At 42.4% G+C, this 27,039-nt stretch overlaps 2 protein-coding genes across 3 annotated transcripts in view; one reads left to right on the forward strand and one right to left on the reverse strand.

Annotated features, from left to right (window-relative positions):
* Positions 1–4,987: 4,987 nt before the first annotated feature.
* On the reverse strand, positions 4,988–11,530 carry LOC139387443 (T-cell acute lymphocytic leukemia protein 1-like). Of its 2 annotated transcripts, none has more exons than XM_071133624.1 (4): positions 11,361–11,530; positions 9,256–9,796; positions 8,538–8,626; positions 4,988–7,322 (listed from the first exon to the last, which is right to left on the reverse strand). In XM_071133624.1, exons 2-4 carry the CDS (start codon positions 9,726–9,728, stop codon positions 6,829–6,831), a joined length of 1,056 nt encoding a protein of 351 aa, XP_070989725.1. In that variant the 5' UTR covers positions 9,729–9,796; positions 11,361–11,530; the 3' UTR covers positions 4,988–6,828. The 2 variants fall into 2 exon arrangements, with proteins under 2 accessions (XP_070989725.1, XP_070989724.1); XM_071133623.1 differs by having other exon boundaries at positions 5,747–7,322; positions 8,508–8,626; positions 11,361–11,457.
* A 13,871-nt stretch (positions 11,531–25,401) lies between these two features.
* LOC139386924 (roquin-1-like) overlaps positions 25,402–27,039 on the forward strand; it is a 38,195-nt gene continuing 36,557 nt past the window's right edge. Inside the window, exon 1 of the mRNA XM_071132811.1 lies at positions 25,402–25,537. The gene's annotated coding sequence lies outside the window, so the exon portion shown is untranslated. The remainder of the gene's footprint in view (positions 25,538–27,039) is intronic.

A 27,039-nucleotide genomic window follows, 5' to 3' on the forward strand; every position in this document is an offset into this window, starting at 1 on the left:
TTGATAGTTTACAGGTTGGGAATTTAGCCATGACACCGGGGTTAACACCCCAAGTCTTACAATAAGCACCATGGGATTTTGATTGACCACAGAGAGTCAGGACACCCGTTTTAACATCCCATCTGAAAGACGGCACCCTACACAGGACAATGTTCCCAAATGTAATCAAGGTTTAGTCAAATATTTGGTCTGTTTAGGCTTCATGCGGTCGGTTTGCATTCAATGTTTTTTCTATTTTTATAATCATGTTACGGCCCCTGACCAACAACAACAAAAAATATGAAAGTGTACAGTTGAAGTCGGAAGTTTACAGACACTTAGGTTGGAGTCATTTAAACTCGTTTTTCAACCACTCCACAAATTTCTTGTTAACAAACTATAGTTTTGGCAAGTCGGTTAGGACATCTATTTTGTGCATGACACAATACATTTTTCCAACAATTGTTTACAGAAAGATTATTTCACTTATAATTCACTGTATCACAATTCCTGGGGTCAGAAGTTTACATACACTAAGTTGACTGTGCTTTTAAACAGCTCGGAAAATTCCAGAAAATTATGTCATGGCTTTAGAAGCTTCTGATAGGCTAATTGACATAATTTGAGGCAATTGGAGGTGTACCTGGGATGTATTTCAAGGCCTACCTTCAAATTCAGTGCCTCTTTGCTTGACATCATGGGAAAATTAAAAGAAATCATCCAAGACCTCAGAAAAAAACTGTAGACCTCCACAAGTCTGGTTCATCCTTGAGAACAATTTCCAAACGCCTGAAGGTACCACGTTCATCTGTACAAACAATAGCACGCAAGTATGAACACCATGGGACCACGCAGCAGTCATACCGCTCCTCGAGATGAACGCATTTTGGTGCGAAAAGTGCAATTCAATCTCAGAACAACAGCAAAGGACCTTGTGAAGATGCTGGAGGAAACAGGTACAAAAGTATCTATAGCCACAGTAAAACGAGTCCTGTATCAACATAACCTGAAAGGCCGCTCAGCAAGGAAGAAGCCACTGCTCCAAAACCGCCATAAAAAAGCCAGACTACGGTTTGCAACTGCACATGGGGACAAAGATCGTACTTTTTGGAGAAATGTTCTCTGGTCTGATGAAACAAAAATAGAACCGTTTCATAATGACCATCATTATGTTTGGAGGAAAAAGGGGGAGGCTTGCAAGCCGAAGAACACTATTCCAACTGGGAAGCACAGGGGTGGCAGCATCATGTTTTGGGGGTGCTTTGCTGCAGGAGGGACTGGTGCAATTCACAAAATAGATGGCATCATGAGGAGGAAAATGATGTGGATATATTGAAGCAACATCTCAAGACATCAGTCAGGAAGTTAAAGCTTGGTCACAAATGGGTCTTCCAAATGGACAACGAGCCCAAGCATACTTCCAAAGTTGTGGCAAAATGGCTTAAGGACAACAAAGTCAAGGTATTGGAGCGGCCATCACATAGCCCTGGGCAGAACTGAAAAAGTGTTTGCGAGCAAGAAGGCCTACAAACCTGACTCAGTTACACCAGCTCCGTCAGGAGGACTGGGCCAAAATTCACCCAACTTATTGTGGGACGCTTGTGGAAGGCTACACGAAACGTGTAGGCAATGCTACCAAATACTAATTGAGTGTATGTAAACTTCTGACCCACTGGGAATGTGATGAAAGAAATAAAAGCCAAAATAAATCACTCTACTATTATTCTGACATTTCACATTCTTAAAATAAAGTGGTGATCCTAACTGACCTAGACAGGGAATTTTTACTAGGATTAAATATCAGGAATTGTGAAAAACTGAGTTTAAATGTATTTGGCTAAGGTGTATGTGAACTTCCAACTTCAACTGTATATACACACTCACACACAGACTACACTGACACGCTCACACAAAACCCACACACATTCACATACTGTACTTACACTACGTACACACACACATAGCACACACACACGTTTAACTCATCGTATGCTGTGGCTACTCTGTTATTTATTCTTACTATTAGTATCTATTGTGATTCCTAGTCACTTTATCATGCATTTATGTACATATCTATCTCAAACACCTTGTAACCCTGCACATGAATCTGGTCATCCCTGAATACAATTTAATTGTTGTGTATTTTATTCCTTTTATGTTACACATTATACATTTTTTATTTTTTACTCTGCATCATTGGTAAGGGCTCATTAGCAAGCATTTCACGGTGTAGTCTACACCATTTGTATTCGGTGCTTGTGACAAATATAATACCATATTATTTTATTTAAAATAAATGTGACACTTAGTAACAATGTTTACTGGGATTAACACCTAAACCGCGAAGTGAGTGACTGACTGGAAAACGACTGTCACTGCAGGATTAGATGAAAAAAAATCCGGTCATTGTTTACAATCTGTGTCAAATACTTTCTATTTTAAAACCTTCAGGAACTATGTAAACAGTCCCGTTAAACAGGCGTGCTAATCAGAGGAAAAGAGGACCCATATCATTACCAGCAAACAAAATAGAAAACAGTGACTTCTATCAATTGCAATCAATGAACACTTGACGATCCATTATTTTTCCTGCATATTTTTTTTGTAGTAGGTTTAAGGCTATTCCTAAAATTATTTTTAAATGCTTCGTTCAGGGGGTTTCCATGTTGCATTGGACGTTCAGCACTGTCCACACTCAACACAAATATAGAAGTGACTATGAATTTCACACAATGATATATTAAAAAGAAAACAGTGTTATTGTTTGAATTTTTTTTGTCTCCTGCACACCTGTTTTGTTGCACCTACTGACCTGGGCAATTAAAATAATGAATGTGATCCTCCATGTATTTTTAAAACATGTTCTGCGTTTGTGAAAATAGAAACCGATACGATGCCAAATAAATGCTAACTTGGACCGTTAAAAAAAAAATCACTCTGCTTGTTGCGACAAAGACTTTCACATGATACATAGCCTATTTTTTTCCCACTGAGGTAATACTTTGACGCAGGTAGACTTTGCTCATCGTGATATTGATATACGTTGCATGCAGAATGACAGCACACATTTACCCAAACGGGTGTAAACTACAATCTCGCTTTCCTGACCATTTTTATTTGTTGTAAATGATCTCTTCAAGTGGTTGTCTTCATCTACAATTATCTGTTCTTCTCAAGGTTTCTTCTCTTGCCAGTATTGCTCTGTGAATGAGAAGCGCCTAAACTTAATTTGTAAAATTATTATTTTTTAAAATAAAATAATACAACTCCAGCATAAAAACAAAAATGGTGCAAGAAAAGGTAGATGGGACTTTGTGACAAGTCTAACAAACCAGTTATACTAGCCATCACATCTTATCAATCATCTCATGCCAGGTTGAGACCCAATTGTTTCTGTCTGCTGACCCACCATGCTTCTACACCTGCATTGCTTGCTGTTTGGGGTTTTAGGCTGTGTTTCTGCACAGCACTTTGTGACATTGGCTGATGTAAAAAGGGCTTTATAAATACATTTGATTGATATTTGTGCACCAGCACTGCCTGCGCTGTTCACCCTATCTATGTACATAGGATATTATAACCATAGAATGTCCTTGCACAAGAAGACCACGTTTGATCAAAATCCAAATGAAGGAAATCATTTCTGTCGTGTGTGTACCATAACTTGCACGATGAGTAAATTACAAGTCAGCCCTTCTGGTGATGGTCTTGAGTCATACACGTTTAATAGAAACCATAAAAAGGAGTGACGTCGCCACCTGTGGGTAGAGAACGAAGAAAAGCAGCTTTCCACCGTCCTATTTGTCCAGGTCAAAAGACATAAACCATTTATGTGTGTATGTGTGTGTGTGTTGGTATATACTGTGTGTGAAAATATAAATAACTGCCATGGCGGTGTAGGCAGTGTAATCTGTACCCAGCAGGCTGGTTCCCCACTGTGTGAGAGTCAGTGTATTGTTCCTGCAGCGCAGCAGATAACAACTCATTAACATACAGAATCATTTGGCTGCAAGAGCCACTCTGCCATCCATCTGCACTGAGCTGATAAATCCGCTCACAAGCGCACGTGCACACACAGACATGCATGTACACACACACACACATAGACACCCGCACGCACGCACACACACACACACACACACACAGTCCCCCCCCCTGCCTTTTTCTGTCACTCTCTCTCATGCACTTCTCTGTCCCTGTTTTCCTGTTTCTCTTTTTGGATGGACAGTATGACTGCAGTCTCCGGGCTGCAGGTAAATGTTTGGCAGTCGAGCCACAGAGTTAGTTATCGAGGTCGCAGTCCAGTCAGTCATAGCCTGATGTGGAATACTGGAGGGGTCCTAGAACACCTGGGTGCCTCCGCTTTACTAGAAACACTGCACTTTGGTTTTTGCTATATCTGCAAGTGCAGCCGATATCACAGTAATTCATACAAAAACATGAAACATATTTTGTACTGCAAGATGATCATTAAGTTAAATGGTCGATGTAGCGTTCATGCATCATAATGGCTTCCGTGGATTACTTCTTGAGTTTTGTGCCGCATCATCGTGAATGAACAACTCTTCGTGTTTCATGTGATTGTTGGGTAATGTTCCAGATGGACTGAGTGTGGAAGGTCTTAAAAGAGTGTGAACCACTTTCACAATGGCAGGATATCCTGAAGGTCACTGAGCCACTCTGACCTTTGCAGGAAGTTGTCACTTGCTAAGAGGAAGTGAGGATTCCAGACTCCAGTGGGAGTGTTTTACATGCCGTGATATGGATTTACAGCACATTGTCCAGGCTGTGTTGAAGGGGGTGGTTCACTGCATTTGTGCTTAATTTAGCCCCCAAATATAGGAATGAGTTGTTTTTTAATTCTTGCAATTGTTGTTCAATAGTCTGAATTATGTGATGGGTGATGTTTCCTAAAATAATAATAATAAGTAAATAAAGAAAACTGAATCATAAGAACGCTGGAAAAAAATTGTGTGATACCCATGATTTATAACATACATAATCAGTATTTTGTTGCCTTTTCCTGTGTTCATTTTATTCAGCATTTTATATAAAAGTCATCAAGTTAACATTGCATATAGTCATAGATATATTTATCATACAACAAACATGTTATTTTTTTACTAAACAGAACATACAATGTCCCTTCGCTTTACTGTAGTTCATAAAATAGTAACCAAAGGTACCAAGATAGGCTACTAAATGTATGTTGAAAAAGCCGTAATGAAATAACCAAACTACAGTGATGTACACCTCACTGTTTACTGACATAAAACTGCTGGTGTTGTTGATCATCCCAACAGAGAGAAGGAGGGGTGTATTTAGGAGGCGATATACTTAGTGTACCATACCAAACCACAACTGCAATACAGTGAGAAAAACATTAAAATAGATATTTATAATATACAAAATGGTTGGAAGTGAGCGTATGATTTCACTGGATCTCAGTTACAGAAATACTATTTGTACCTCTTGACAGGATTCATTTTGAATTTGTATACCTGTGGCTGTTGTAGTTGCTAGCAACCTCGCTGCACATATGTCCATCTACATGCTTAGGCAATATGTCTCAGAAATCAAAACTGTTCACACAGATTGTACTCGATATGTGTGTGTGTGTGCGCGTGTGTGTGTATATGTGTGTGTGTGTGTGTGTGTGTGTGTGTGTGTGTGTGTGTGTGTGTGTGTGTGTGTGTGTGTGTGTGTGTGTGTGTGTGTGTGTGTGTGTGTGTGTGTGTGTGTGTGTGTGTGTGTGTGTGTGTGTGTGCGTGCTTAACGGTCAGTTGCCATGTTACTCTGCGTCGTTTTACTCAACGCTAATCAGTCATGTGTGGCGGAAATAAATAAATAAGGTACCACGTTTGTTATATCATTATATGTGTTTGACATTCATTTACTAGTTGACATGTTGTTCACCCACTGTTGAATGAATAGTATGTCATCAGGAGCACAGAGCAGAATCCTTCTCAAAAAGCCACCTGCCTGAAAGCCCTGTCTAAAATATAGGCCACTATATCAAACTGCCTAATCACATCACTTGACATGAACCACTGTCAAAATATTTTAGAAGTTAGGCTAATGTTATATGTACATGTTTGATCATGTGTTGAGAGTGCTAAATCCTTGCTAAAGATAACACATTTTAAAGCAAATAATAATGGTCTTCAATGTGTGATTAAATGTGCATTTTTTTGTGTGAGGATTTGGCATCAAGCCATTGCTATCAGCGAAACAGTTATGTTGTTGTCGTGTTGTCGTAAACTTTCAGAACAGTTCAAATGGCCCTCATTGACAACTGGTAAAGATTGATCTTATTCTTAACCCAAGGTGAGAGAGCATGATGGCATTCCTATTGACATTTCCTGGTGTGGACTGATGCGTCGCCTGCTGGTACCATGGCATCAATGACTTTTATGACGATGACATATGATGTATGTATAACATGATAGTGTAACAGAAGCACACTCTATTTGAACATTCATAATGCAGGAAATATGAGGTGTTCCTCAACCCAGGTCCTAGACAGCATGAAGCATGCAGAATTTACAAGTCTTTCATTTTGTTAACCAACTGACCAAAAAAGGACCAAAAAAAGGACATTAGAATCCTGATGAAGTGAAATTCCGGCATCAGCATGCTCCCCGAACCTGAAGCACCGTTCTTTAGATAGAGCTCAGAGATGCTAGGGCCCTTCTCAGACTCATCCATATTTGAGTCATCCCTCTTCTGGGGACATAAGTCAATCCCTTTGTTTCCCTGCGGTCCACCATCAACTCCACCAACTCCGTATCCACCATCGTCATCACCGACACCACATCGCCACCATCCCCACCACTATTATCATCACCGTCATCGCTGGCTGCCGCCATCTTGTGGGCGTGCATTGCGTCGTAGGTCCCTACCGCGCGGCACGGGCACAGTTCTCTGGGCTGGAGGTGAGTCTTGGTCCTCGGTGAAGCTCTCGGGGCTGCCGTCCCCGTCTGGCAGACTCCCACAGCTGGACCCGGGCGACAACGTGCCCTGGAGGAGGAGGTCGTCCTCCCTGGCCAGTCCCACCCCGTCCTGACGAGGGCCCTGGGGTCCACCCTCACGGCCCCCCACCAGCAGCCCTGTCCCGTCACCCACGCCCACGGTGGCCCCTCCGTCCTGGTCGTCCAGCAGGTTGGACAGGAAGCTGATGTACTTCATGGCCAGACGCAGGATCTCGTTCTTGCTCAGCTTCTTGTCCGGTGGGTGGGTGGGGATGAGCTTGCGGAGCTCGGAGAACGCCCCGTTGACATTCTGCTGCCGCCAGCGCTCCCGGCTGTTGGTGAAGATCCGCCTTACGATCTTTGGTTGGCCAGCTGGCGGAGGAGAGGAAGAGGGGAGGGGAGTGGAGGGGAGGAAAGAGGAGTAATGGGAAAGATACGGGATTGGGAAAGGGGATGCACAAATTAAGAGTAAGACTCAGTCAGTCCAAATGTCGTATTCTCTCAAATTCTCCCTTGATGTTTGTCTTATCTGCTCTACAGAATGTACTTGGTCACTTTAGATGTAATCCTTCCTCTTCACAAAGTAAATTGAAAAGCGACAAAGTGATGAGAATGTTTTAATGGTGGTAAAGTAGTCGAGTGAGATACAAAATGAGAATAGCGGCATGACAGAAGCCAGCGTAAAGGTGGTGACGAGTGACTGCATTTTCAATTTCTGAAGACAGCTCTACGGTGCCTTGGTTAACGAGCTGGTTATGTATTGTAAAGCAACCAGAAGTGGGACTCTTTAAACACTCTAGCACAAGATATAACATAGTGAGCTGACCAATTTATTTAGACAACAGTACTTTTATAATCTGTATACATGTACTTGTCTATGCTCTGCCATATGTGAAGAGGTTCCTGAGTTTGGCACACCGATTACATTATTGGGTTGGCGAGCACAGTGCCGCGGGATGGACTCTAATCTTGACTTTGCTACATTGATGTCAGAAGTGGGCTAGGAGACGCAGCGGGTAACATAAATGTATGTTATCCATTATCATATATTTCCCAATGTGGTGTTTAATATAATGGTACATATAGCCAATGAATAACACCTGCGGCTCGCGTCGGAAACTGTGGGATGCATTTGAGAAATACAATATCCCGTTGGTGTACAGTATACCATTTCTTTCTCTTGGAACACACCCAGCCTCCCGTAATATGCCAGCTTACTATGCAGCAAAGCCTTGGCAAGGTGGCAGCTAACTCCCTCCACCCTCCCCCACGCTATTTGACTGTGAGTGGTTGATCGAGAACACGAGACGCTGTATCCTACAGATGTTTCTAATAAGCTAAAACCATAGATATCATATTCGACATCATTGACTAGTTTGGGAGATTTGTTTAGGAGTGCTCTATAGATTGATGGTCGGTCGGTAGCCTATTTTCTTCAATACCTGCCCATGTTGCGGCCATGTCGTTGGATAAACGGAATGGGGTGATATTGGGATGAGGAGAGGATTGAGAAGAAGACTGTGAGCAGGAGGAGGACACAGCAGAGGTGCGTCTTACCATACTTAGAAAGATCTAAAATGCGCCTACCCTCGTCGAGCTCAACCTCGTAAGGCGCAGGACGGCGCTTTACCCTGTTGCTGGGGTACATGCCGTACTGTTCCGACTCCCCTCCAAGACTAGTGACAGAGAATAGATATGAGAAACAGGTACACATACTACCATACACACAAACAACTTACACACAGGCACATATACAACAGCTTACCAATATGATGTGTAGGCAATACCAAAATCTTTCATGAGATGTATAGCCTTATTATAGCCTGTATAATATATGACATACAGATGGTCTCCGTGTCCAAAATTGCAACCAAAACACATAAAGTGTAAGGGTATTATAGGTACAAGTAGTCTAACCTGAAATCTTCGCTATTCAGACTAATAAACAGAAATAAATCTGACTGCAATTAATCAACACAGGTAGCCTAGAGGTGAAGGCTCTGACAAATACCTTTGTGAAGGTGAATGAGCCAATTGCCTAGATAACAAGCTACTACATTCACTTTTCTGTTTCTCCGTTATTTAGGTTTATAGGTAGGCTATAAAAAAACATGTTTTGATGTAGGCTATACCTGTAAGTAATAATTTACAAAGGATTAGGCCTATTCTGCCACAAAAATAAACGAAGATGAATAACGTATAGACGTCTATAGGCTATAATTATAGGCTATATTATTTAGGGGAGGGGGGGGGGGCAATCAGGATAATATTTTTCAAAGCTATATTATAGTTTATTTTACTTTACCTGTTGATTGCAGCGAGAGGTTGCGCCAAGTTGTAGAGCATTGCTCGCGCCGGGAGAGGGAACGCGTTTGGGCTCAGCTGAACCATTCGAGCGTCGATCAGCGCGTCTCGGTGCGGCAGCGGCAACGGCACGGGTGGTCTGCGAAGCTCCGTGATCGGTACCGTTTGACTGTCGGTTCTCTGCTGTCCCGTCTTTATATCGTCTCTCCTCAAGAGCTCGATCACTGGTACTTCCCTTTTCAGGTCAAGGGCGTCGTAAGCGGTTTCCTTGGCAACGCCGTTTAGGATGATGGTCCCGTTGCGCGTGTTCCGCAGAGGCGCGTCATCTGTCTTAACCCTTTCCCCATTGAAGTTCCCCTCCTTCGAGTCCTCCAGGTCTTGGCACCCATTCTCCCTGATGGAATCCTGCTTCAGCGGGATGCATAATTTGGCACCGGGACTTCCAGGACAAAGATCCAGCTTCATTTTTTCCATAATTTCATCACGTTGGAGTTATATCCTATGAAATGTCTCTCTATAAATCAGCTGTCGAAAACACCACACTGTGGGGCAGAAAACACTTTGTAAATGCATGCAATAAAAGAGGACTGATATAGAAACATTATTGTTGTTGATTCAGGTCAAGGCAGTCAACAAAGGCATTTCCCGATAATTTCATCACTCCACGATTCCATCATTATAAGGCTGTTATTCATCTGTGTAGGGCAGTTGGCATAGGCCTACATGTATCCTATAAAGCACCACATATATACATTTCGTATAGACTATCAAGAAAATAGCCCCTAAAATGCAGGCATCTGCGCAGCAAATGTTAACATGCTTTCAATTCAGAACTGGTGGTAAATGTCCTCATCAATGCTACAAATATACTGTGATTCGCAACTCGTTGCCATGTTGTTTTGGAGGCTATGGTTGTTTTATTTTCCCCCAACATGTTGGATTAGACCCTAGATAAATCCTATAAGGCTGATCGAATGGTTCGCTATTAGGAAACCAAATAGACTAGGCCTTGTAATTCTCCAAATAGCCTACCTATGGCCATGTTTGAGTGCACCACACTGAATATTTTTCAGAAAATAAGTAATAAATGTAGTTTGAATAGCGAACACAATGGATATGAATAAAGCGCGGGGCACGTTACGAGAGGTCAGTCAAAAACATAATTGACTGCCTTTGATCGCCAATGGTGTTGTTCAGCGAAATACTTTCCACCTCAAACTACTGTTTTTAAACGTCCGTTATTCTCATTTGAAAAACAGTGACCAAGGCCTATATGGAGCAAGCATTCAATATGACATTTAAAATGAAAATTGGTGTTGCTGTTTTCGAAAATGACCTTTTCTTCAAATCCTATAACAAAAACATTTTGCGAGAAAAGCCGTCTGGATTGTGAGCATTAACTTGAAATATTTCCTTTTGAAATGACCTATTAGGCCTATTTAATTTGATCATGTGAAATAATGTATTATTAACAAGAGAGTAAGTGAATATCATTCTTAATTGTCTTTATTGTTGAAACAAACCTCATCAAAATGGCTTTTCTCTGAGGGATTTTCGTTTCTATGGTTAAAGCAATAGCCTACGATCCAATAGGCAGTCACTTCGATTATAGATTGCATCAGACATTTGGAACAAAGGTTGACATCACCGAGCTATTGTTCGAATGTTTGATTTATTTTTGGTTCCCTTTTTGGTTCTATCGATGCTGTAGTACTGACATGTGTAGCCTACCATAACCCAAAACAACGAAGAAACCACAAGCCAATCCTTTTGAACTGTAGGATAATAATATAGCTTACCATTGTCAATGAGACAATAACAATAATTATTCATATTCATACAATCATTAACATAGGCCAAAACAATCACACAAAACCGTTTCGAACCAATAGCCACATAATTATTTATGATTCGCCTATAATTGTTTAAAAATAAATCCCCAAAAATAATAGGGCCTAATGCGTTCCTAATGTATTCTAAAGTGGCCAACCAACGAACAATAACGAAAAAACACTTCAAACACACTCCTAATTGTAATTCAAAAATATTTACCGTGCAAACCCCAGGCATGGAAAAAGGAAATATCGATTAATTTTATGCGCTTACCGTTCCCGACGTCTTGTTGATGCTAGTGTGAAAGTGGAGCCATTTTGTGAGTGGGTCATCCATGTCTGAGGTTTTTTTTAGTGCCGGTGAAGTGCAGTGTGGAACTGGAAGTGAGGTTTGAGTTATTCCTCACTGCGTCCAGCGCGCCCGCTCAGTATGGGGAGCGGAACACGAGCGCAATGTGGCCAGGCGAGATAAGCGCACGGCAGCGGACTCTTCGTTCCTGATAAGCCACTAAACCCATTATTTATGAAATGATTCATTATTATTTGGCTGTCGTAGGCTATATAGGCTTGTGGAGGGCAAAGCATAAAGACATATGGATGCAGCTCCAGTAACTACAACGATGCGAGGTATAGGCAAAAGGTGAATCTATGTGGTTATATTTTCCTGATATTATTCCGCCCCTGGAAAATAAACAAACAAGTCTGTAAGGTACAATATGTTTATCTTTGTCGTGCATAAGGCTTAATTTCCAATTAAAATTAGGCAATACAACCCTATAATTTGTAGACCGACACTGATAATAATAGTCATAGGATATAATAATAATAATAGCCTAATAATCATAATTATAAACTAATCATAATCATTAGGCTGTAGTAATATACATTTCAGTTGAATCGAGGCCTATTCTCTAATATTCTATTATATTAATTTCAACATCAGTACTTTGGAGATGATCAATGTGTAATTTTTTTGTTGTCTAAGTTGAATACACAAATGGACCCAATACCAAATGACTTCTGATGCTGGAAGGAATTGTTCACTGTCATTGTTTTTATGTAGCTTATCTATGGGGTAGCCATGCCTGGTATTCGTGGCAAATTTAGCGGGAGTCCCCGGGGGTGACATGGCTGAGAGAGATAAAACCCATATCAGCTCGCTTTCATCGGATAAGCGGAGGGAGAAATCAGCAGTGACGCACCATCACTGGAGGACATACAGCATAGGCTATAGGCTAAATGGTCAGGTATTTTCCACGCTTTTTTTGTTCATTCAAATGAAAGGCGCAACTAGCCTATCATAATTCCGTTTTATTGGAATGTATTACCCCATGTTCGATAAGCCTAGTAGGCTACGATTAGGAATATAGGCCTTGGTTTACAGTCTGTGCCTATAGCCTAACCTACTTTTGTCGGACCATCAGAGGTGGCAAGGATTAGGCCTATTCTTAAACTTAGTATAATGTATAATAAGACGTACTTGGCCATTAATATGTAGCCTATTCTACAAAGACAAGTTGAGACAGAGTGTGCGGCTGTCCTTTTCTTTTTCAAGTGTTCTACTCCAGCACCTCGCCTAAACAGGTGTGCGTTTCTTTCGCCTCCATAGACATATTTACTGACACGTCTAAGCTTCAGACTGTGGAGAAAACGTCCTACGCTAAACGGAACACATTAGAGCCACTCACTTCCATTGATTAAAAAAATCCCCACCAATGTCCCCTCATTCACTAGCTCTCTGTTTTCACGCCTTGAAAGTTGAGTGTCACACAACCTTTGACATAATATCACGTGCTGTGGATGACTGGTCACGAAAAGCATCCTCTTACATCCAGTAAAAGCAGACTGGGCAAGCTGTCGGCTATACAAAAAGAGAAAAACAAACACTAGCCTATTTCCCAACCTTTTTCGTTAAAGTCAATCGATTGACTGCAGAAGGAGACACTGCCACACAAAAAAATAAGAATAACATACGGTAGGTCTATAGCGTTGATGAATAACTTTTGAGAAAGAAATTAACCACCTTGGTAGCGGACTAAACTTCACTCCATTGTGAATTAAGTTTCTGATGAAGTTGACCAACGGCGTGGAGCCGAGACCAGGCTACATCGATTCGCCCAGGTTAAATAACATTTTTAAAAGTAAATTAGGAAACGCCCGCCTTGTACGTGTTTGCCCTCTGTAGTTGCGTGCCTTTCTTTATTTGCCGAAATCCATACGTTTTCAATAAACGTTAATCAAATAGCCTACAACTTTTATTGAAAAAGTCTGGATTTCAGCAAAGAAAGGCGCGCAACTACAGAGTGCAAACATAAGTACAAGGTGAGCGTTTGATATATGTATTTTTTAAGTATTAAGTATTGACCTTCGGCGAATCAATGTAGTTGGAGCTAGATTCTACAAAACCTGGTCTCGGGCCCCAAGCTGTTGGTAAAGTTCATAAGAAAGTCCGCTACCTCGGTAGTAGAGATATTTGATGAATGAGCTTTTTCAACAAAGCTTGCAATTAGATTCGCAAGGGAGGCTGTGTGTTAGAAAAATGTCAATATTGGGTTGAACTGTCATTTAGCAAGTTACCAAATATTGCATAGGACGAGTGAGTGCAGGTTAAACAGGTAGCCTAATTTAATAAACAGATTTCACTATCACCTTCGAAACAATATGTGATTTATTGTGAAATGCAAAATGACCATTAGGTGCAGCATCTTATTTCTCCTCTGTTTTATTTGACATCAGTTTGGATTTACCAGTACTTACATTTGCCTGAATCTTCAAAGACTAGGCCTAATAATGGACAAATACAATTAGGTTGATTATGTCCTTCCTTTGGTTCTCCCAGAGTTAAACAAATCTCTCATTATGCTTGCTTATTTCCATTCTCGTGTTTTCGTCATGACATCATCACAGGGCAGTGTCCAGTGTTTTTTAATTTATTGAAATGGATAATGGAATATTCCAGTATTGCATTGCTCATCGCTGGTTTCGACGGAGTGGCAGGATATATGGATAGAGGCGGTGCTGTTGCGGGTCATGAGACCTGACACCTGATCCAGGGTCAGTCCAGCCACTGCCTCCCCGTTCACCTCCAGGATCTCATCCCCAGCGCCCAGGAACCGTCCCCTACCTGCTCCACATACACACCTGAGATGAGAGAGAGGGGTGGAGGGAGGGCGATAGAGGGATGGAGATAAATGGGGCTCTGGTAAGCTCTAGGAGAAGGGTTCCATCAGGGAAGTCCTGGATGACAAGCCCCATGGGACCTCTTCCACACTCAGGGCTCTCTGGGTGAAATGTAGTGGGGGTATATATTTACCTTCATGAAAAATTAGTGGCAGTTGTCAAAATCGGGCTCCTATTGGAAATTGGGTTCTTACAATAATCTAGCTATATGGTTTGTATAAACAAAAGGCATTGTGCCAAGTCAAACATTGCCTAGTGTGAAATAAGGTCTACAATCTACACTGAACAAAAATATAAACGTAACATGCAATCATTTCAAAGACTTTCCCGAGTTACAGTTCATATGAGGAAATCAGTCAATTGAAATACATTCATTAGGCCCTAATCTATGGATTTCACATGACTGGGAGTACAGATATGCATCTGTTGGTCACAGATACCTTTAAAAAACATGTAGGGGCGTGGATCAGAACACCAGTCAGTATCTGGTGTGACCATTTGCCTCATGCAGCGTGACACATTTCCTTCGCATAGAGCTGATGAGGCTGTTGATTGTGGTCAGTGGAATGTTGTCCCACTCCTCTTCAATGGCTGTACGAAGTTGCTGGATATTTGTTTTTATTCCCCAAAAAATATTTCACCTTTATTTAACCAGGTAGGCCAGTTGAGAACAAGTTCTCATTTACAACTGTGACCTGACCAAGATAAAGCAAAGCAGTGCGACAAAAACAAAAACAGAGTGCAAATGAAGTAAGGAGGTAAGGCAATAAATAGGCCAATAGTGGCAAAGTAATTTCAACTGAGCAATTTACACTGGAGTGATATTCTGTATGTGCAGATGACGATGTGCAATTCGAAATACTGGTGTGCAAAAGAGCAGAAAAACAAAAACAAATATTGGGATGAGGTAGGTAGTTGGATGGGCTATTTACAAATGGGCTGTGTACAGCTGCTCCAACTATTGGCTGGAACTGAAACACGCTGTCGTACATGTCGATTCAGAGCATCCCAAACATTATCATGCATCACGAGGTGATGGCGGCAGATGAATGGCACAACAATGGGCCTCAGGAGCTTGTCACAGTAATACTGCGCATTCAAATTGCCAATTATATGCAATCTTATTCGTTGTACATAGCTTATGCCTGCCCATACCATAACTCCACCGCCACCATGGGGCACTCTGTTCACGTTGACATCAGCAAACCGCTCGCCCACATGACGCCATACACGCCGTCTGCTATCTGCCCGGTACAGTTGAAACCGGAACTCATCTATGAAGAGCATACTTCTCCAGTGTGCCAGTGGACATTGACGGGGAGCATTTGCCCACTGAAGTTAGTTACGACGACGAACTGCAGTCAGTTCAAGACCGTGGTGAGGACAACGAGCAGGCAGATGAGATGGTTTCTGACAGTTTGTGCAGAAATTCTTCGGTTGTGCAAACCTAAAGTTTCACCAACTGTCCGGATGGCTGGTCTCAGACGATCCTGCAAATGAATAAGCCAACTGTGGAGGTCCTGGTAAGGCATGGTTACAAGTGGTCTGTGATTGTGAGATCGGTTGGACGTACTGCCAAATATTCTAAAATTACATTGGGAGGCGGCCTATGGTAGAGAAATTAACATTAAATTATCTGGCAACAGCTCTGGTGGACATTCTTGCACTCAGCATGCCAATTGCACACTACCTCAAAACTTGAGACATCTGTGGCATTGTGTTGTGTGACAGAACTGCATATTTTAAAATGGCCTTTTATTGTCCCCAGCACAAGGTTCACCTGTGTACTGACCATGCTGTTTAATCAGCTGTTTGATATGCCACACCTGTCAGGTGGATGGATTCTCTTGGCAAAAGTGAAATGCTCACTAACAGGGATGTAAACAAATTTGTGCACACCATTTGAGAGAAATAAGGTTTTTGTGCATATGGAATGGCATTTGTTCAGTGTAGATTAAGAAGAACTGCGTGTGTTTGTAGTGTTGTTAAAAAGGATGACAGTATTCACATTCCCCCTTTTCCTTTATGTTGTCCTGAAATTTCTTGATTGGAATTGAATTTCTGTTTCATTATAGTTTTTTTTCACCATTTGAAAGTACAGAGTACTATTGGCAGAGCTAGTTGATTTAGAGGCTATACACAATGATACATCTCTTTTGTCCTTCTCTCTCCCTCTCTCCACACACACACACACACACACACACACACACACACACACACACACACACACACACACACACACACACACACACACACACACACACACACACACACACACACACACACACACACACACACACACACACACACACACACACACACACACACACACACACCACACACACCACACACACACACACTACCTGGGTGCTAGGCTTTAAGGCACGGGCACCCCTCCCAGAATGGTTGAACGCTCCACTCTCCTCTCCAGACTCTGCACAGAGAGGCTTCTGAAGCTGGGCCAGTGGGGACACCTGGTGACAGAGAAGCACATTGCAACAAGGTGTCATCATCAGTGCAGTTGATGTTGTCCCCTGAGTGCTGACAGTCACAGACAGTCTCTTGTATGTCAGCCATGAAAATACATCTCAACATGAAAATGTTAAAGAATGGTATAAGAGTAAAGTGCCATAGGCCTTTCTGTTGCTTAATGAGTTAGTGAGAATGCAACTGAGCTGACCTGAATTGAAAGACTGATGCTTACTGTGCACCGTGCCTGTAGTGAGGGGGTCCTCTGCTGGCGGGCGTTGGGGTGAAGCCTGTGGGTGTGGCTGGGTGAGGCGGAGCTGGCCAGAGGCGCTGAGATACTGAGCTGTTCCATGCTGGTGGAGCGCCCTCCCTTCACCAGCCTGCCCACACTGTGCAGCTCAACGAAGGAGAAGAACCGTCGCAGTGAGAGTTTGGGTCTACCATCCCACTCTGCCATAGACCTCCCACATACGTTACCAACGTGTACAGACAGAGCATCCTGGAGGTGTGTTTTGGGTCATTGTCCTGTTAAAAAACAAATGACAGTCCCACTAAGCGCAAACCAGATGGGATGGTGTATCACTGCAGAATGCTGTGGAAGCCATGCTGGTTAAGTGTGCCTTGAATTCTAAATAAATAACTGCCAGTGTCACCAGCAAAGCACCATCACACCTCCTCCTCCATGCTTCACGGTGGGAACCACACATGCGGAGATCATCCACTCACCTACTCTGCATCTCACAAAGACATAGTGGTTGGAAACAAAAAGACCAAAGGACAGATTTCCACCGGTCTAATGTACATTGTTCGTGCTTCTTGGCCGGTGCAAGTCTCTTCTTCATATTGGTGTCCTTTAGTAGTGGTTTCTTTGCAGCAATTTGACCATGAAGGCCTGATTTACACAGTCTCCTCTGAACAGTTGATGTTGAGATGTGTCTGAACTCTGTGATGCATTTATTTGGGCTGCAATCTGATGTGCAGTTAATTTGAATGAACGTATCCTCTGCAGCAGAGGTAACTCTGGATCTTCCTTTCCTGTGGCAGTCCTCATGAGAGCCAGTTTCATCATAGTGCTTGATGGTTTTTGTGACTGCACTTGAAGAAACTTTCAAAGTTCTTGAAATTTTCCGGATTGACTGATCCTCATGTCTTAAAGTAAGGATGGACTGTCGTTTCTCTTTGCTTATTTCTTTTACCAAATAGGGCTATCTTCTGTATACCACCCCTACCTTGTCACAAAAAAACTGATTGGCTCAAATGCATTAAATTCCACAAATTAACTTTTAACAAGGCACACCTGTTACCTAAAATGCATTCCAGGTGACTACCTCATGAAGCTGGTTGAGAGAATGCCAAGAGTGTGCGAAGCTGTCATCAAGGCAAAGGGTGGCTAATTTGAAGAATCTTAAATATATTTTGATTTGTTTAACACTTTTTGGATTACTACATGATTCCATATGTGTTATTTCATAGTTTTGATGGCTTCACTATTATTCTACAATGCAGAAAATAGTACAAATAAAGAAAACCCCTGGAATGAGTAGATGTGTCCAAGCTTTTGACTGGTACTGTATATATAAACTGAACAAAAATATAAACTCAACATGTAAAGTGTTGGGCCCATGTTTCATGAGCTGAAATAAAAGATCCCAGAAATGTTCCATATGCACAAAAATCATATTTCTCTAAAAAGTTTTGCACTCATCTGTTTACGTCACTGTTAGTGAGCATTTCTCCTTTGCCAAGATAATTCATCCACTTGACAGGTGTGGCATATCAAAAAGCTGATTAAACTGATTCCTCTCCCAGAATCAGGACCTCCCCGATGGTGACCGCTGCCACTTTGGGGCAGCCACTGCTGGGCTGTTCTAGTTGGGGGATCCCATCTGATTGAGCTGGTAGGACACAGCGAGTGACCTTCTTCCCCTGATTCTCCTCCGCGTTTCCGGGCTGGGCCGTAGCAGTCTGTGGTTCGGGCACCGGAAGATCCCTAAGATTAGATCCACAATCTTTTCATTTCCTCACCAACATCGCTGACTCCGTCACCTGGGTAGAAACAGCATTCGTGAAACTGACGTCCTCCAGTATTGGAGTAGGGCCTGTAATGATGATTCTACGCTCTGTCTTCTTTTCTAGAATGCCCTTGGATTTCTGGCCCGTGGCCCGCCCACTCTCCCGATCCAGGTAGCAAGACTCCGCTTCGTTCTCTGATTCGTCCTCAAACCGCACCGGCGTGGGCGAGTTCTCATACCGACGATTATGTGTGTGTGTGTCAGTATTCCTAATACCATTTGTTGTGAATGGATCCCACTGATACAGTATAAGAGGGGATTTCAGGAACAAAATAACCATTACGTAAATGCCATGGTGTAAGCCATAGAGCAGTCTTTGTATCTCTAAACTACCCACTCTGTGTTTCCAATCAGAAACCAGAGTTATGATTCTGAAACGATCAGTCATTGGTAGTTGGGTCGTTCCACGAAATGAGTGCCTTTTGCATCCCTTTGATATTTTAAGTGGAAATTGTGCATCAATACTGAATTTCAAAAGCCTGTTACATGAAATAAAGTGCCCTTTAATATAGACCACTTGGATCATTCAATAAATCAGATTTTGTATATGAATAAAGGCTCGCTAAAGTGCAAATATTCAGCATTTTGACATATGCCTCCATCAACCTTGTGCCAATTCTAGGAAGATTTCAAACCACTTCATCCAAAAATGTCTCCCAAGTTTTCACCGTCATTGTAAAGCACTAGCTATTTTGTTGCTTTGACGAAGTCATTTCTGATGATGATTATTTATTTATTATGATTCGTTTACACCTGTCCCTCATTCTCAGGTCAACCTTGTTATGTGAACTGAACTTTTAATATGGTGAAACTATTCTTTTTTTATTGTTATATAGAAATATTAAACAAAGTCAAATCAGAGTGTAAAAACAGGTGAGCTGGTAAAAAAAAAAAATTTTTTTTTTAAAAAGGGCAATTTTCTGGTGTTTTGTGGTGGAAAACTGAGCTGGTCGAGCATAACAAGTCAACCCTGTTACCCGTAGACAGACAGGCTAGAAATTACAGTTTTTTTTGTGAAGCCTGCCTTCAATTGCCACTCTCTGTTGCACACAAAAAGCTTCCATTCCTGCTGTCACGAGCAGATTTATGGCTGATTTATTATTAAATTGTCAACCCTTTTACGGTCAGCCCTGTTAATTTATTTGGTACTTAATAGGCACTTACTATAGTACTTTTTAAATTTAAGCTCTTGAGATGGGAAAGCATGTTTTTTATTATGTTAAACATGTGCTCTTTATGACAGAATGTAAACATTTTGTGAAATAAACCAAAAGGGTTTTTTGGAACAAGTTACACTTCTCAAAAGATACAGGTAGTCAGACAGGTGAACAGAAGAGGGTGTTGATAGAGATCGACAAAGGAACAAATACAGTTGATTGACAGCAGGGCACAGCTGGTTTACGGGTTATATATCTGGGCAGAATGGGCACGGCGGGTTGGGGGGCGTTCCCCTTTGGCGTGATTGAAGTGTGCTTTTAACCAAGCCTTCTCCAGCAGTAGCATGGCCCACTCGTGTCTGGGGCTCAGGGGAATTTTGTCAGGGTTGACGTGTGACCTGTCAATCACATAGAGACAGAGGGTAAATGGGAGATATAGAAATAGTAATATATATATATATATAGGTGATATAAATGTCTTACCAATCCTTGCCAAGAGAGGGCGCAATCACCCTGTGGGATACTTGAATAGTTTCTTGGGATGATTTGGGATCAGGGTTGTCTTTGAGCTAGTAATTGAAGTGGCAACATGTTTGTTTATTGATTGATCATAGATATGGAAAGATAGCACCCCCTTTATCTTCGTAAAGGCGTCTTCTGTTACAGCATGGGCAACACCATTGGGGGCTAGCTCCATTTTAAAGTAGTCAATTTATTCTTCTTCTATTGGTGTATTAGCAGTTTTTAAATAAATGCTGGAGTATGTATAGTCTGAACAGTTTTAAAGCTGCTAACCTGGTTGGAATTCTGTGATTCTTCCTTATTAACCCATAGCAAGTTCCACCTAGTTGACTACTTCGAAATTGTGAAAGTCCTCAATGGTGCTACCCATGCTAAAGCAGGCTTTTGGTCCAAGTGCGCCATCTATCTACCTCTATGATGTTGCTACAACACCATTGAAGAATGCAGTTGCCCTACCCTTTACTGAATCCTCGCCTTACATAATTGATGGCAGCGGTGGGATCCGAACCCACACGAATGAAGTGTATTTTTTTCCCGACTCATTTGCCTGCACCACACATCTGGGGCCTTCAGTTGTACCGAGCTGATTCTGCACCGGTACATATCCAGAGAACATCATATGCCCTACGGATAGACTTATGGAGCTATGAACGCCCGAATCTTCAACGTTAAGCCTTCTTATATAAAATCAGATAGGACTGGAGCATGGTGGCGAGCATTAGGAGAGGAGCGTCATATGCCCAACAGCGTAGCTTAGCCCCTGTATTGTACTTTATCCACTGTATTCCATTTGATCCTCTGATCATCTGCTTTAGTGGCCAAGAGAGCATGACACACCCTTATCCTTGTCATCTGCATACTCATCCACTCCTGGATGTAAGGAAGCTGTTGTGTCTGTAGCTTAGCTTTGTGATGCTTCGTATTTACCCACTACTTCCACTCTCACGGGAGAGGTGTGATCGGATGTCATATGCTTTCTTAGCATCTTTGCTGTAGCCTATGTTTCAATCTGTAGCTCTGACAAAAATTAGTTTTCCATCTGTGGCCAGCCTGCTTTCATTGATTTGTTCAAAGTGATTTACGCTTCAACCATGTCCCTCGGGGCAATGCAACGTTCAGGTGTGCATGATGCTAGTGAGGACAACGTTTTATTTTTGAACCAAATAAAGAATATATAGGGGGGCAAAACTATCCCCCATAAAGGTAGTTGAACCCCCATCCATCCTTGCACACACACCCACCCCACTTTTCTATGCAGACAGACACTAGTGTGATATTCCTTACCGGGGCAGCACTTGTTGTAGAATGGCTGAATCCCACTCATGGTCCCGCAAAGGCAGATGTGTCTAGAGACACTGAAAACAAAAAAACAAAAAAAATATTTCCAAACTTAGTTCCATGCCATGCAAATGGACCCTCATGCATCCGTTGCAACAAATCCAAAGGAACCGTTCAACTCAACAAGCTTAGCATTAACACAAATGCTATTACATTGTTACGCAAAGCCACTTTCAATTCACATGGTTGACGTTTAGGGGTGAAGATGCATCAAGATACATTTACATGGTGGGATATTTGAGATACTTTGGTCACAGTTTAGCTCTAACGCAAACTGAGCAGCAGAAGTGCATTGTTAAAGCATGTATGCAGGTACTAAAACTGCGGAGGGCTTTACTCAACCATTAAGGTTGAAGGTAAGCCACACATCACATCAAACCCATGGAACGTCCCAAAGCTCATCTCGGATCCTAATGCCTGTCAGATTCATGGGCCTTACAGATCGGTATTAAAACATTAACATCTGACTGTGCCATGCACTCCGTGTCACTGTGGTTCAACTTTAACCCCACCCCGCACAATCACACGCGTACAAACAAACAAACGCACACATGGGCAGACGCACAGAAGGACATAAACAGACTCGCCCCTCCCCAGAGTGCTAATAATAGCTCCACAACACCAACACATCTGTTCCTCTAAGTGCTCCTGGTGGTGGGAGGTACTCACGGAAACAGAAACCATAGAGCTCTGGTCGTCTGACACAAGATCTGAGACTGGGCCCCAGACTGAACAGTTCTAAGCACATTTTATAATGAAGGGATTTACTTCATCAACAACGCCTGGTTTGCTTACAAAACAATTGACATTCACTTGAAAAGGAGGTGCATCTAAAAGGTGAAACTAAGCCCTCCTTCCCAATCCCAGCATTATCGAGCAAATGATTTGTGTTCCAAAGCTGGACCTATTTGTTTACCTCCCACACTCTTGATGGACACTCTGTCCCACAGCACACGTGCTACCATGTACCATGTTCTTCAACCATGAGCGGTCAGCAAGGGGAATTTAGTATCTATCTTTTTCAGTTAACTTCTCCAAGTACCCAGACTTGTCTTACAACAAGGCGTACCAACATTTCATATCTTCACTGGAACTTCATGATCATACCATCTCTGTTGTCTATCTGGTCGACACACAGGTACAGGATGTCCACGGCACCTTTCTCCTCCCCTCTCCGGGTAGCAGTGCAGGCTGTCCGAACATAGCATGTCCCAACAGCCCTTGTCCTTGTCCTTGAGAGAGTGGCATTAGCAGGGGGTTTGTCCTTCAGAGATACAAATGACGAGGCTATGGGCATCGTAGTCTGAGTGCCTACGGTAGACTGAGTGGCTACTCCATTCAGAGTCTCTGGGCGTGCCACCCTGCAGAAGCCTTTAGGGGGTGCCCAGTGTCTGTGAGAGGAGGGAGATGAGGAGGAAGATGAGGCAGAGGAGGACGAAGAAGCAGGTTTTGGAGAAGGAGGGGGGTCCTCCATCTTTTCGCCGGTGCTGTCCGACTGGATGTTGTCCAAGCTCTCCAAGCTGGCCCCCTCCCCGAACCCACGAGGCTGCCCTGGCACACATCCAGCCAGGCCTCCCCTCTCCCCCTTCTCTGCCCCCTTCCCCATGGTACCCCTGCTCTCCTGCTCCCTCTGTGGTTCAGTCAGGTAGGTGTGGAGTTGTACCCTGGCCACCATCTTCTCCACCACATTGTCTTCACTACTGCTGGACCTCCTCCTTTGGTCAAAGCACCGGGAGGGCACGGGCAGTGGCACCTCCCCCCTACTGCGGGCCTTCTGCCTGGGACGAGACAGGCCCCCCTGCCTGGAGCTCTAAGGCCCTCTTGTCCTCCCACTCCCTCTTTCTCTCTCTCCTGCTGGATTTCTGGGAGAGTGCCTTCACCTTGGACTGCAGGTCATGGACGGCAGAGCCTGGAGCAGAGGGGGAGGAGGGGGAATGTAAGGGAGAGGAGGCAGAGAGTGTGCCAGGCTCGAGGACGAGGCTCAGGAGGAAGCCCCGGTCATCAGAGGCTTTTGTCCAATGCGAAGAGCTGGCAGAAGGCGATATTTGTGTGATTTGCACCTTTTCCTCCTCCATTGGCTGACAAGGCAAAGAAGACAAGTTTGATTGGAACCTAATGAGGAGAAAGGGATCACTAATTGTTGCAGGCAGCTGATAAAATAGACTCACTAGAACTAGGATATCTGAAGTAGTGAATTTAATTTAATGTCTACCCTTTATCAAATGATTACTACATAGGATAATCGGTAATCATTTAGAATGGAAATAAGCCACCAGTACATAAGAAACATATGTGTGATAGCTGGCATTGTACTGACCATATAAGAAAGTGGTGTTGCCATAAAAGACATGGGATGAAGACATTAAAATATAGATAAAAAAGTGCATTACTTGTAATTTTGTTCTATTTTTCTTTATGATCAGCTGCAGACTGATTAGGCACAGAATTTGTCCAGTTGTACTAATAAAAGTAAATAGTATAAGAACAACAATTATCTGTTACTAAGCATCCAACTGTAGGCTATTGCACATGAATGAATGACCTATTTGCAACTGAAAGAATTCCCCTGACATTGAGTTTCAAGTGTACCAGAGGATAGAAATACACTATCACAAAATAATTTCAAAATGGCTATAAAATATTTGAACAAGGTCAATAACCTACCCGGACAGATGTAATCCACCACCCTTGAAGAAAACTTGTGAATCGGTCCAATTCGACCATTTACACGTTTTCTCTCTGAAAATGTAGTTAATTTAATCTGATTGTCATAAGGTTCCATGACTTTGTCCACACAGGGCATCTGAACACACAATATAATTTTTGATGATTTTCATTAAACGTTGGGTGTTTTATTTAACATTTGTGCCCCTGTGGTGTTCCTGGTAAAAAAAAGAAAAAAAAGACCGGTCATTAGAAATGAATGAGAGAGACTAAAATTGGTGTTTAAAATTGAGTTCAGGCACATGCCCATTCATCAGATGGTCACAGTTCCTCTCCCAGACCCCCACATGCATGTATGTTTGAGCACACACCTCACTCCCCTTCTTGGCATCCATGGCAACCTCCACCGGAATCTTTCCCCAATAGAATTTTTCCCCCACGGGAACCACACCTGCTGGCATTCTCACAAACAATCGCAACATTGCTGTATTCAACGGAGAGCGATGCTATGCTACTAGTCTCAGTCATTAATATAAATAGCCATGCCGTGACAACTCTGATATAAATGTTTTTCTCAAAGTTGCGGGGATGTCACGTGTATTACTCGTGTAACAACCAGCATTAAGAAACGTCTATTCAATCAAATAAACCTCACGTAGAAAATAACCCATTCCTTTTTTGGGAACAAATTCGAAACTCATTGATCTCCATAAAAAAAAGCATTGCTTGGTAGGCGAAAAACGCCACCTACTTGGAGGGACACATATTTTCCACCGACATGGGCCGCTACCGCTTCCTCTCTGGCCATATCCACTAGACGTGACAGATGGCGATGCTGCCCGACATGTTTGCTGTGCACTGGCATTCTCCCACCAACCGGGGGTGCAGTCGCTCATCGCCCACCTCAAATGTTAGCTAACAAGCCAGACACTCAGTTGACACCCTCAAACTTCGGCAGCAGCCAAGCTGCATAGGCGACATGGCTTCCGATAAAACAACACAAGATTTTTCTAAAGACAGATAAAAGTCTTCCAAGTGTTTTGGAATGAGTGAGTAATTTGTGCATGTAAACGCTAAAATGTTATGAACCGTGAACAATACATGTTCGTTAACGACGCCTAGTTTCTGAGCTAGCCTAGCCAGCTGGCATGACTGAGAGCTAGCATCCCACTCAGCTCGCTAACTACGTAGCAGTATGTTAACTGGCTTATTTAATTTACTCGCCAACAACATTTTGCAACCTGGTTTAGTAATTGGATTGCCACACAACGATAGCTAGCTAAATATTTGATATTCAGTTAACTAGACGTCTACTACAGTAAAACGGTAGTGTTAAATATAGCTAACGTTAACTAGCTTAGCTAACACAATTTTAGCTATTGCCACATGAAATGGCTTCACGTTATCTAGCTAGCACGATTTCCCTTGTAGTTAGCTATTTGTTTTACTTGTAATGTTAATGTGGCTAGCTAACTTACCTAGTTTATTTAACTAAATTCGTTTCATGCGTTTTTGTTTTCGTTTCAGTCATGAAAGCATCAAACGTTAGCTAGATCGAAGGTTGTTTACCATATATAGTAGCCAGTTAGCTAATTGTCACTCGAATTTAACTCAACTATTTAGCGACTTGCCATAAAGCTAGTCAGACGTGTTGTGTTGCGTGGTTAACTAATTGGTATTTGAAATAAAACGCATGAGTATATAGAATCTGTAGCTAAACTTGCAGGATCAAATTGTTAGTTAGCTAATTCTGCGCAGCATAAGTTGGCTAACTAGCTACGTTAGTTCAAGTAGCTAGCGTCGTCGCCTCTTCGTCTTTGTCCACTAAGCTAGCCAGGCCACAGGCTAACAACGTCAGTCGTTGTTTTGATCGGTCATTTGGCCGTCTGGGTGGCCAGCCATTTATTATGTATCTGAAGGCTGAATTTTCTGGCGCTTTGAAAATGATTGAACCACCCAGAACAGGTTTAATCAGGTCGTTGGCTGGTTAACTAAAGACGACACTGCTGAATGGCAATCATGCTAACGTTACTAACTATCTATTCAGCTTGCCGGTGGTGGATTGTCTCTTTACCTAGCCATTTTGAATTTGTAAGGCAGCAGTATTGAACTGACTTGCCTGACTTGCCTTGCCTTAACCATAATATATTCTCTAGGTGTGTTCATTGAAGCTATTCATATTGTGCCTGGTATAATTGTAATGAAAATATAGTTAGTCAGACGTTAACGTTTCTCTGTCAGCTAAGTATCGCTAGTTGGCTAACAGGACACTGGCCAATGGATTTGGCCAACCTTATTTTATTGTAGCTAACGTTAGTTAAATGTAGCAATTATTGCTTGATCTGTGCTAAGAGAAATTAGATCCACTTTATCAGCTCCTGTAACTTGGGTTGTTTGTTATGAGAAGTGTAGCTATGCAAATAGTTGCCAGCCATAAATGTAAAGAATGACGGTTTGAGTCATCTGTTGTGTCAAGGTAATTGGCTCGGCTAATGTTACATTGTGCAAGAGTCACTGTCAACACAATATAACCCACAGGCTTTTAACCAAT

Source organism: Oncorhynchus clarkii, chromosome 28, assembly GCF_045791955.1.
Source record: "Oncorhynchus clarkii lewisi isolate Uvic-CL-2024 chromosome 28, UVic_Ocla_1.0, whole genome shotgun sequence".
Taxonomy (NCBI): domain Eukaryota; kingdom Metazoa; phylum Chordata; class Actinopteri; order Salmoniformes; family Salmonidae; genus Oncorhynchus; species Oncorhynchus clarkii.